At 33.3% G+C, this 12,303-nt stretch overlaps 1 protein-coding gene across 1 annotated transcript in view; it reads left to right on the top strand.

The window, feature by feature from the left end:
- LOC127720900 (uncharacterized) overlaps positions 1 to 12,303 on the top strand; it is a 102,864-nt gene that overhangs the window by 37,966 nt on the left and 52,595 nt on the right. The window contains exons 9-12 of the mRNA XM_052227640.1: positions 831 to 978; positions 1,583 to 1,817; positions 2,557 to 2,724; positions 11,771 to 12,116. Coding sequence (XP_052083600.1) covers positions 831 to 978; positions 1,583 to 1,817; positions 2,557 to 2,724; positions 11,771 to 12,116 — 897 coding nt within the window. The remainder of the gene's footprint in view (positions 1 to 830; positions 979 to 1,582; positions 1,818 to 2,556; positions 2,725 to 11,770; positions 12,117 to 12,303) is intronic.

The following is a 12,303-nucleotide window of genomic DNA, read 5'->3' as shown; positions in this document are numbered from 1 at the left end:
CCTATGTGAACTAACGTTGATCTCATGTGGTCCTTCATGGGTCAGCAGAACATGATCCACTAGTGGCATCCATCGTGTTGCTCTCTGTAAGTACAAATACGACGATGAGTCTCATTTGTGATGTCAAAATCTAGGAAAAGATCACGGACTGGGGTAACTACAATTGGAACATATTCGTGGTTATCTGTGAAACAGATATTCCATAATTTTACCAATTGGAACACTTGGTTCAAATGCTACCTTGTACATTTCTAAGCAGCAAACCTCTATTAGGGAAATCATGATAGGAAACGCAGAGTCTGGAGAAGTGCATACTCTATTTGCAGGAGGTGATGGAATGTTTCTACATTGAAATGGAAAATTCACAAGTGGACAGCTAAAATCCTCCCTTTTGTTATAAAGTTTTGTTTTCAACCGACCTGCATCGTTTATTTCTAGAATGGTTCATATAATTTGAAATGATTCACATAATCGAATCTTTGAAATAAGATATAATGATTCATGACACCAAACACGTCCAGTAAAATAAACAATATGAGCAATTTACAAAACCCAATGTTGAGGGCAAGTTGCCATCAAATTAAAAATAAATTGCTGAAAAGGGTCATTATTGACGCTTGTCATACATATTAGATAAGAAAAACAAAGACTCTTTTTTGTAACGATGCATTTTAGTCAAACATCTCGGATTTTTACAGCTTCTAACCCTATTATAAAGTCATTGTAAGAAACAAAAGTGGAAACACTTGAGTTTCTAGACTCTGTATAATTATGTTGAGAAAGTATTTGGATCGTTTTATACCGTAGGTCATTCCAAAAATATATTTTAGAAAATGAAAACATGGAATCAGTTTTTACAAATAAAAACTGTAACAGTAGCTGTCATCGAGATGCACCTTGTCCTGTCAATTCATTGTACCGCTGTGAAAGTGGTGATGTATCAATAGCAGAGTTCCATCCCTTTAAGCATAATGACCGGTAAGTGGTATCTCCGTTGACTATTTTCTTCTTTTCTGTTTTCACATTTTGAATTTCTTTCTTATCATTTATTTTAAAACAGACAACAGGTCTATTTCTTTAAATATGATAATGACGATCGTATAGGACGGTTACGTAAAGTTATCTTTGATACTGTCATTTTCTGTGAATTTATTATTTATAAAATGTCCAAATATTCAAATCATTCAGGTTTCTGCACCTTTAATCAAAGAATGTCGTAGCCGATGTCTAATGGCACTAACCTAAAACAATATGTGGCTCTTTCAGATGTGTAAACAACGTATACTGCTGGATATTGTTTTCGGAAATTCTTACTGGACATAGATTAGATCAAAATAAGATATGTGTTGTGTGTGAAATATCATAAAATACATATCATATCAAAAGTTATCAAAAGAAACCACCAGCGGAAGGGCACAATGTTCAGATTTACAATTTATGCGGGAATCAACCATTCATCTAAAATTTCACGTGCTTCAGTAAATTTGGTAAGAATTCTTTTTAATTAGCAGCACAAAATATCAATTTATAAATCAATTAATTAATACAACTTTATTGAAAATATTGAAAATCTAATTTAAAGGCTCAATGTATCTGTTTTACTTGAAAATGGAGGATATTTGGATTATGAAAACAGAGATGATAGACAAACATACAATGTAGTAGAAAAATGGCCTGAACCAAGCAGAGTTTATTTGAAAGGAAAACAGACAACAGAATCCTACATATTTCACTGGGACATAGTGCTTCCTTACTATGATTGTTCTAAGTCTCATTGTCCTACACTGCCTGTTTATGTACCTGATACATCCACTTCTGTAAGTATTAATTTTGTCTGAAGGGTAAATGCTTAGGCACGTAACAAGGAAAAAAGTTAAGTTATGTTTATGTAATTAATTTATGAATAATACGAGATTACTGGTTATTGATTGATTTGAACTATAATAACTATGTGTTGTTTATGACATGCTCCTTGTTCACTAAAGTACGCTTTAATTCATTCCGTTTGATAAACTTTAAAATTAGAAATATGATTAAAAATAACAAATTCTTAAAATTACTCATAAACGTGTTTCATAAACACTGTCATGATAAGATAGTGACATTTTCTTAATATCTGCATGCAGTTAAGCGATTTTCAAAAAGAAGAACAATTGTGGAAAGAATGCTGTCTAGCTTTTTGATCTTTGTAGGAAACAATACATATGGAATATTATGTCGTATACCTAATTCATGTCTGAAAACTTTAATATATTTGTATATTGTATTGTTATTAAAATGGAAAATGTTTCCAACTGTACAAAATCTTTTGCCATTTATAGAGATTGAACGGACACTTTTTATCTGGATGACCCGTAGTACAAGATGTCTAACCCTTAGAAAAAACACGTTAGAAAAGTTTCTACTTGTCTAGGAATAAGATTCTCTGTCAACAGCGTTGCTACAAATAGAATAAGCTTATACCTGTTATACAGTTGGACGAACTAACTTACCAAAATACATGAATAAGAGTTTCCTACATATATGTAAAATTAATGTCTTCTTTTGTATTTATAGAATGTTGTCAATATCCACTGGAATATTTGGTCAGATGATCTGTCTGGAATTGATTACTTCAATATTGAAGTATATGAAATGCATTCAGTAGGAAATGGGACGACAGATAATGAAATCGAAGAAAAACATGATATTATTGTAGAGCAAACTCACATAAGAGATCTATCCGTATGTATAAATATTTTTTTCACTCAAATATTTTAGGTTACATGTGAAATCAATTTAGACAAAAAGAGAAAATAGATACCAAGGGGGGTAATTATAGTCTTTACCAATCTATATGCATGTATCTTGCTTTGTATTTGTCATTCGTTTGAAAGTCAATCCTTATTAGATTTTTTGTATGATTTTGCCTTTTACGGCGTTTCTTAAGTAAATTTTACAGTGCAAAAATATGTTTTAAAATAGTTATGTAACTAACGGTTTTGTTTTGCTTAGTGTTTATCAATCTTTTGTAACCTGCTGTTTGTCTTTTCGTTGTTTTTCCTTTTGATCATGGTTTTGTCTGTTTTTCTTCGACTTGTGATATTTGATTGTCCCCTTGGTATGTTTTGCCGCTTTATAATACATTGAACTATTTTCTTAAAATCTAAAAAAAATAATAACTGATTGTGTCTTAAAATACAAGCAAGTTATTGTTGACTAGGATAAAAGTGTTCTCAATTGAACGCAAACGGTCTTTTTCGCATTTATAAAGAACGTATGGTGACCTATGATTGCTTATATCTTCGTCATTTTAACTCTGGTGGATAATTGTCTCATTTGAAATCATACCACGTTCCCTATTTTCATATTTTTTCTTGATAGACAAGACGGATGAATCCTGTTGATCTTAAATGATTTCAATTGGATCTAAAATCGAGTATACCTTGTTTAACGATATGTAAATTTAAGAATGTAAATGGGGAGTATGTAAGAGAGACAACAACCCGACCAAAGAGCAGAAAACTGGCAAACTCTGGGTCTTCAACACAGCGAGAAAATCCCACACGCGGAGGCGGGATTCAGCTGGCCCCTACACAAAAACACAAAACTCCGAAACAATTAAATGAACTAACATTAACAAAAAACATACTGTAGGGGTTAAAAGCAATTTAAGCTAAGATATACAAACACGTCTGTTCAGCCATAACTTTTAATAACAACTCATCAGCGCCCACGGCGACGTCACTGAAGTCGCCGACGTCGACAATGGTAATGTACAAACTAAAGAACGTCTTTATCCCGCGATAATCTCGACACACTGGGGGACGCAAAAAGTGCAAATTGTCATAAATTTCACATTAACTGTCCATATTTGAAAATAAATTAAATTGAAAAGTCTCTAACTCCATGAATGAACTAAATTGAATTCAGTTGAACTAAGTTCTTGTTCACATAAATGCAAATTTTGAGTTAACCACGAATGTCCGTTTTAAAATTGTTAGTCTTCTTCAACATGTTCGTCTACATTTGTTATCCACTGGCTTCTGTATCTTCTTCCGGACCTTCACACTTGCTATTCGTCTAGGTCGAGTACTTCTGTGCGTTGTCTAGAGACGTTTCTAGATTGTGTTCCTCTGTTTTGTGCGAAACAAGAATGTTGAATATGTTGGTACCTATCAACGAGTTCTCTCTTTTGTCCCTTATTAGACCGGAAAGTTAGTAGTCTAATTTAGACTCCACGGCGGTTGGACCATTTCCTGTTTATACTTCATCCTCGACTATATCCCAATAGAGGTCTGCTCCGACCAAAAATGAGATTTCAAACGACTCTTCCTGTGTTATCGGATGTGCTAGCTTTAGTCCCCGTAAATAGTTCAGTCCTGTGTTAATGTGGCAAATATTATTCTTTAGTGGTATGGCAATCATAGTTATGATCAGAACGTTTACACGTATTCTCTGGCCGGCGTTTGTTTCTACGTGAACTGTTGATTTTTCTAAGTGCCGTACGTTTTGTCTCCATTTCCAAATGAAGATAATTGTAAAACTTCGCTAAATCCTCTGTAACAAATGATCTCTGTGCTTCCTCATCAAAAATTATATTGGTATCTCTACATAAGTGGTCTGACCATACGGGTGTTACGGCAGTTTTTAAAAGTACATTTGTGCGTACTTCGGCTGACGATGAGTGTAGAATTGTAGTGTCCTCTTCTTTATGTACAAGATGTACAGATGTCTGATTGCAAGTTGGTGAATTCTGTAAATGTTCATTGCTAATAGAAAAATTTCATATTCTGTGGGCTGTCATTTGTACTTTGCTCGATTCGTCTACTAGTGTCATTATCATGGTTAATGGTGTTGTTTTATTGGCTTCCAGTACACAGACTTGTGTGGTGTCTTTTGTTGCAAATACGGCAAAAGTGTTTTGAACTACAATCGTTTATACAGTGTGTGCCAAGGCAGTTGAAACATAATTTTTCGCGTTTTACTATATTTGTGCGTGTTTCTAGATGAGATACATTCGTGCAATGCGCTGGTGCGTGTATATCGTGGCAGAATACACAAGGTTTACTTTCCAAATTCTGGTGTGTATGTCTCGTATCTAGAGCTTAATTTTGTCGGGGTTTTATCAATTTTGTCCCGGTAAAGAAAGACGACGTACTCGGTACATTGTGAGAAGTTTCAATGTCTTGTCCTGTGTCGATTATGTTTATTCCATTTAAGATACTCTTTCGTAATAACCATCTTCCTGTTCCATGTTCACGAGCAAGGTGTTTTTTAATTTCTCCCGGTAATTTACTCAAAATAATTGGCACAAGTAATGTTCCATAAGAATCTTGTGATTGGCCTCTTACGTAAGTTTCCATTTGATCATAAAATTGCCTCAAGGTGACAAGTTTATTTCTTGGTGATGGAATTTCTAAAAGGGCTTGCATGTACGCGTGTGTGATTCTGTTTGAGTCTGCGTAGTTTGCGCTAGTAAGTACAAAGCCTGTTATTGTTCGTAATGCTTCATTCTGTAATTGTGCTTTGAGATAATTAAATTTCTGGACATCGGTCAATGAAGGGTTCTAATGTATGGCACATTCATACAAATCCCAGAAAGTTTGCCTCTCTAATATGTTCCCTGTGAATTTCGGAAGTGTGAGTTTGGGTAAGTAGTGTTTCTGACTGCTCGCGGATGTATGCGAATTTACAGAAGTACTAACTGTGTTACTAGCTTGAGTGAACGGATTTTCAAACGACTGCGTGCATGTATTTCCTGTAAGGTTTGTTGTGACGAACGGTTGATGTTCAACGTTTAGTATTTGCGATGAAGTTTTACTCTGATGTGTCCGTGATGTGGTTTGAGCATTTTGAATAAAGTTGCGTATGTGTCCGACTTTTGTTTCTAAATTTAAACAATACTCATCTGAATCTATGATTTCGTTTTCTATATCTTCCATTTCCGTTAGGTTGAGTATCTGTTCATTCAAGTTGTTCAGTAATTTTTGCTTCTGAATGAGGTTGTCAAATGTTGCGGTTAATTCTTCTGGATCGAAATCTGTAATCTGCTTCGATGCTTCTATCTTTCGAAATAGTTTGGTAACAGCACTTTTGTTCCCCGATCGTATCGATTTGAGCTTGTTTAAATCCTCGTCACGGCACCATAAATATAGAGGTTAAAACTGTGGCAATTTAAGCTAAGATATACAAACACGTCTGTTCAACCATAACTTTTAATAACAACTCATAAGCGCCCACGGCGATGTCACTGAAGTCGCCTACGTCGACAATGGTTATATACAAACTAAAGAACGTCTTTATCCCGCGACAATCTCGACACATACAAGACTAACAAAGGACAGAGGCTCCTGACTAGGGACAGGCGCAAAAATGCTGCGTTGTTAATCATGTTTTGTGAGATCTCAACCCTCCCCTTATACCTCTAGCCAATTTAACAATAAACAAAAACACAGCAATACGCACAGTAAAACTCAGGTAAAAAGAAGTCCGAAAACAACTGCTTTAAGAATAAATGTGTTTATTTCCGATGAGTGAATCAATATTAATTTCAAAATATGCCATCTTTAATGACCTGACAACAGTATCGTAACTATATCCCTTCTGTATAAGTCTGTTTAACCCTTTAACATTCAAGGATTTTTTACGTTTTCTACCCGAATAAACGCTGTCCAATTTCAATCAATTGTACATTTCAACAAAAGCTCATACAAAGGCCAACTTGAACTCATCTGACAGATAAATGATTGAAGTTTTCAGAAAATTTAATTTGAAGAAAACTAATCCTTTCCTTGGTCACGTGGTATCTTTCAAAAAATCACGTGACTTGCTGAAAAAAATGTGAAAACAATGTACAATTCAAGGGGAAAAGTGGTAGTACAGGCATTGTGTTACCAAAATAGAACAAATTTTAAGTGTAAAAGCAATGCATAAAGTCTTTTGGAAACGTTCTAGGTGCAAAATTTATATAGAAAGTTGAAAAACGTGCCAGATGCGGCGTCGAAAAATCGATGCTCGAAACATCCAAAAATAACGGATTTGTGAGGATTTTTGTCAAAGTCAATTAAGTGTCTGAAAAAGATGCGTTAATTAAAACTATTAACAGAATGAGTCTAAATATGCAATTATAATATAACATGGTTGGGTAGCCAGGGTAAGAATGTAACAAAAACAAAGGAGAGGAGAGAGGGGGGGGGGGGGGGGTTAGAAATTGAGTTTTTCTTTACTTGACTCAGTTGTCTTAACTGAAATTGAAAGTAAAGTTAAGTTAAGTTACATTTAATATAGGAAATTATGTTTTCCCCCCCGGCAGCGAGGTTTGAACACGCGACCTTACTGGCGTTAGATTGTTCATATAACCACTGAGCCACAAAAACCATAGGTAAAGGCATAACATTTAAGTATCTTACTCCACTTATCTCATGTCCCTGTAAGAAGAGAAAAAAATTTTGGAAGACCATAATCCAACTTCTTTTCTCTTCTTATGGTGTCCAACATTCGCATTATTAAGCATTAAAGAAACAAAGTTTTGTTGCTGCTATTCCAACTCCGCTAACAATTTTCTAGACATTTTAGATGTTTTCATCTCTCTTGCCATAAAAACTGACAAAACGAAACATGAATTTTGAGTGCGTTTTGAGTTTGTCTTAATGGTGAATCAAATATTTTATATGTGTACAGGTTTTAATTACAGTTTTAATAGTATTCTTGTAAAAGAACACGGCACAGTTATCAAAATAGTCATATGGTTTGTTTTTTTTTTAAATCAATGATTTGTTTTGTAATATTCTGTGAAAATAATCTATCTAAAAATAAAGATAAAAACAGTGTTATCAAAAAAATATTCTTGTCAATAAAGGGGGATTGACATAACGCATTGCATGATACTAGTTTCAGGCACATTAAATCATGTTGCTGATATTCCGAGTATCAACTGGAGCCCTCAACCACATCTGTTCGTCAAGAAATGTCAACGATACAAGACTTCATGCAAACAAGTTGTTCAAAAAATTGGCTTATCGGTCAAATTGACCGATAGGAACGTTAAAGAGTTTAATGTTTAGTTAGCTTTTGAAGTGAATGACGACATTTTGAATAAATAAAGGCAACAGTAGTATACCGCTGTTCGAAACTCATAAATCGATAGAGATAAAAACAAATCCGGGTTACAAACTAAAACTGAGGGAATCGCATCAAATATAAGAGGAGAATAACGACACAACAAAAACACAACATTAAAATGTAACACACACAGAAACGAACTATAATATAACAATGGCCATTTTCCTGACTTGGTACAGGACATTTTAAGAAAAAAATGGTGGGTTGAACCTGGTTTTGTGGCATGCCAAACCTCCCGCTTTTATGACAACGTCAGACACAACACCAAAACGACTTGTATAGAATATTACCATAAAAGATTGGATGTGAAATACCTGAACGTATAAGATGTCTGCATGGTGATTTATATTTACGAATGATGAACGATGACAAAATTTAGTAAATGTTTGACTAGTTTGTGATATTGAAATCCCTTGTGTTATAATTTTTCAGTTAAACAGAGAGTTCTTTCGTTAAAATCAAATAAGTTGTTACATACACAAGCGAATCGAACATGTTGCGATATGTAAACACCATTAGATGGTGACAAGGGAACATCACCATCTAAAAATGGATAATTAACAACAAAAAATGAAAAATCATCTCTTTTATCGTAAACTTTGGTACTAGTATTAAGCTACCCGTTAATGATATAGATCCAGGAAAGGGCAGTGTTTAGTGTCAGTATTAGCTTTATTAAGAGTCAATTCAGCAGGATAAATCTCTTAAGTGTATATACTGAAGTCGTCATTTTTGAGAGCAAATATGTCATCCAAATATCTAAAAGTGTTTTAAATTTTTTGTGTATCAGATGTTGTTTCGATGGGTCTTGGCTGATTTTAGTCATAAATTGTAACACGTAACAATACAGAAACAGGTCCGCAATAAGTGGTTCACAGTAAGTCCCCATGTAAATTCCGGTAACATGACGATATACGGAATCTCCATACCGAACAAAAAATGTTATCTAGTAAAAATTCAAGTGCAGTTATCGTATCAAAGCAGGTCCAATTGACATAGTTCTTTTGTTTGTTATTACTAAAAAATGACCTAAAAGTGTTTGAACATATATTTTCGCATTCTGACTTTTTAAATGTCCATTTAATTAGGTGTGTGATTTTTTTCTTAATGAGATAATGAGACAAAATGGTATATAGGGTACACAAATCAAAACTTTGAACAGATGCGAAATCACCAATATGAGTATGCATTTTATTAAGTACTTCCAACGAATTTTTGACACTCCAAAAGTAATTAATTACACTATTTTCAAAGGCCTTATTTGAACAATTTCTTACTATGTTTTTGATTGTACCAAGTGTACTAGTAAGTAGAATAGACAGTTTATTAGTGGAACAATGGATTGAAGATGAAATAAATCGGTATCTGTAAGGGTGTTTTGTGCAGCTTCGGATGCCAGTACATAGTTGGAACTTTCTTTGTATTTGGTTCTGTTTGTGAAGAGGTGGCTAAAAGTTTATGTTTGGTACAGATGTCATTTTCCAAAAATGACGTCAGTTGAAATGTTGGTGAATTCGTGATTTCCTTTTGCAGAACCTCAATGTAAAATTTACGACAAACAATAATGATATTATTATCAGCCTTATCAGCTGGGACAAAATAATTCCTTGGCGAGTTCTTTTAGCTTATGTTTGATACGAGAAATAGGGCTATGATGGTTGTTGTTAGGAGTAAAATGTTTTTTGACAAGTTTAATACGAATATCAACTATGTCCATTACTGAATTAAAAAAAGAAATCTAAGTTTTTTTTGTCAGCTTTTTCTCGTTTTATCTATTTTGTTCATCAGTAAGTACGGAGTGCTTCGTGGATGATGTTACGACACTCATTCCAATTAATAATAGACGGAGGACGATATTTAGGTCCTTTACTGAGGAATTATTTCAACTCTCGGTCATAGACGATGTAAAGGTCTCCTGTTATAACATGGAAACTTGGGCCATTAATGTATTCGGAATTACTGCAATTTCATGTGTATGAATGCACTTAGATTGGATGGCATAGATAATTAATTAATTATCACTATAGTTAACGTTCAAAGAATTTAGAAAAAAAGGATTTTGGTCAAGAATTACACTCACTATCTTCATTTCCATTATACAAGTGATTTGTAAATACAATTGCATTGACGGTACAAATTTAAGCTCTTCAATTGTTTCGGTTCTTAAAATCCTTGGCTTTCAAATATTTGGCTTTGAGCGTTCCTGATGAAGGTAAATCCAAAAAAAAAAAGCGCTTCGGACGCATAAAATTTATATAACGTGTTGTTTACATTTTTTAACTGCATCAGATGCGAATTTGGCAATTTAAAAAAGTATCTTATGTAAAGTAACACCCGGAAAAATTATCAGAGCTATGGGTAAAGAATATACATTCCATAGGTTTAAATATTTTTTACATTTACAAAACAGCAAATTTCAATAAAAAAAACTACCTGTATGGCCAAACTCGGACAGGGATTGAGAGCTTTGCACGAGGAGAATACAGCTCTTAATTTCAAATGATTTATAAGATGTGATGACAGATAATTATGATAGAACAATATCCGTATTTTAATGCCAGTACCGAAGATCTGCATACGGGGCTGGTCATATCAAATATTGAATAATTGAAGTTCATGAATTTTCAAAATAAGTTTTATTTGCTAGTTCTGAGTAGGTTCTTATATCATTTTTCCTGTAATATTTGAGGAATGACATTAAAAACGTTATTAGTGAAAATATAGTGATAACATGTATATACAAATTATATATATCTAATTTTAAACACATTTGGTGAGTCCAAATGAAGCTATGGTCATTTCTATATGGAAAGTGAAAAATGTTAAGAGTCTGATCCTAGGTGATGGATGTGTTTTGGTCGTTATAATTTTCATTAATTTCTTAACATAAAAAAGCATAAATACCTTTTTCCATTTCTAAACATTTACTAAAATAAATAATAGAAATATAATCAATTTATTCCTTGAAATAATAGGTAAAGCAAATACACAAAGATCTAGTAGTTCAAGACAGCAACAATTGAGAAAATTTCAAATTTCTTTTTTATATTTTGAAAGAAACATTTCAGTAGTACTACCATCTGGAGTTCACATCCTCTAGTTCATACTATATTCAAATGTTTACGTTTCATATCATAACTTTTTATACAGTGTTACTGTTTTCAATGAATTACAGATTTTACTAATACAACTAAAATTAACTTTTCAAAAGTTTAATGAACACAATATTGATTTGATTAACCGTAATTGAATATCTGTGTCATAGACAACGGATTTGTTTGAAATGCCGCAGTGTCAAACGTGTTTGTTTTACATTACCGAATTCGAATCACTGAATTGTCACGAATAACACAACGGGTATCTTTTTACAACACATGAGTGAAATCTGGATTTTAAAAGGGTTCGTAAATCTTTGATTTTACATGTGATGTTTGATAACTGTTGTTTATCTGATGGTCTTTCCTATTTTGACATTGCTTTTTCTGTTTTTCTATAACGCATAAGTTTTGTTTTCTTCTTTTTAGACACCCCCCATTTTAGTAATACATTACTTATTAGATTTATCATACTGTTCAAGTGAGACTGATAAAAATACTGGTCTGTTTATAATTATTATGGTTTGCCATGCTAAATATCATTATAATTTTGCGAATTACTTTTTAAATAGAGTACAATACCGGTAGCTGAAACAGGGATGTATGCTGTTCATCTTTCTGCCTTTGATAGAGCTGGCAATTCTAAGACTGCTAGAGCTTTTTTTCTTTATGACACCAACAAAATAATAGATCTAGACAAGGGTCAGATTAGAGTTATAAAGGCAGTGCAGTACTTAGGAAAAGACTGGATCACTTACTCTAACCCATTTATTCATGTTGAATGGAAAAAAAAGTTCGTTAAGACGGACCACTTCAATAATAGCTGGTTGGCAAAAATTCATCCTTATTATGATATTGAAGCATCATATGATGACCACAGTGGTAAACGAAATGTGACAATGGTTCCAAATGTCAAAGGTAATACTATTTTTGCTAAATATATATGATATTTTTTTTATTAATATAAAAAGTTTAAAAAGACTCAATTACATACCTAAAATACTTGTTTTCGAAAACAAAGCTTCGCACTACTTCCGATAGACATTTTATCTACTCTATCACCAAAACTTAATAAAAAAAAACCAACAGCAAATGAATGATAAAG

This window comes from Mytilus californianus, unplaced genomic scaffold (genome assembly GCF_021869535.1).
Source record: "Mytilus californianus isolate M0D057914Y unplaced genomic scaffold, xbMytCali1.0.p SCAF_11, whole genome shotgun sequence".
NCBI lineage: Eukaryota > Metazoa > Mollusca > Bivalvia > Mytilida > Mytilidae > Mytilus > Mytilus californianus.
Note: the sequence above shows the minus strand (reverse complement) of the source record. Positions and strands in the feature narration are given on the sequence as shown.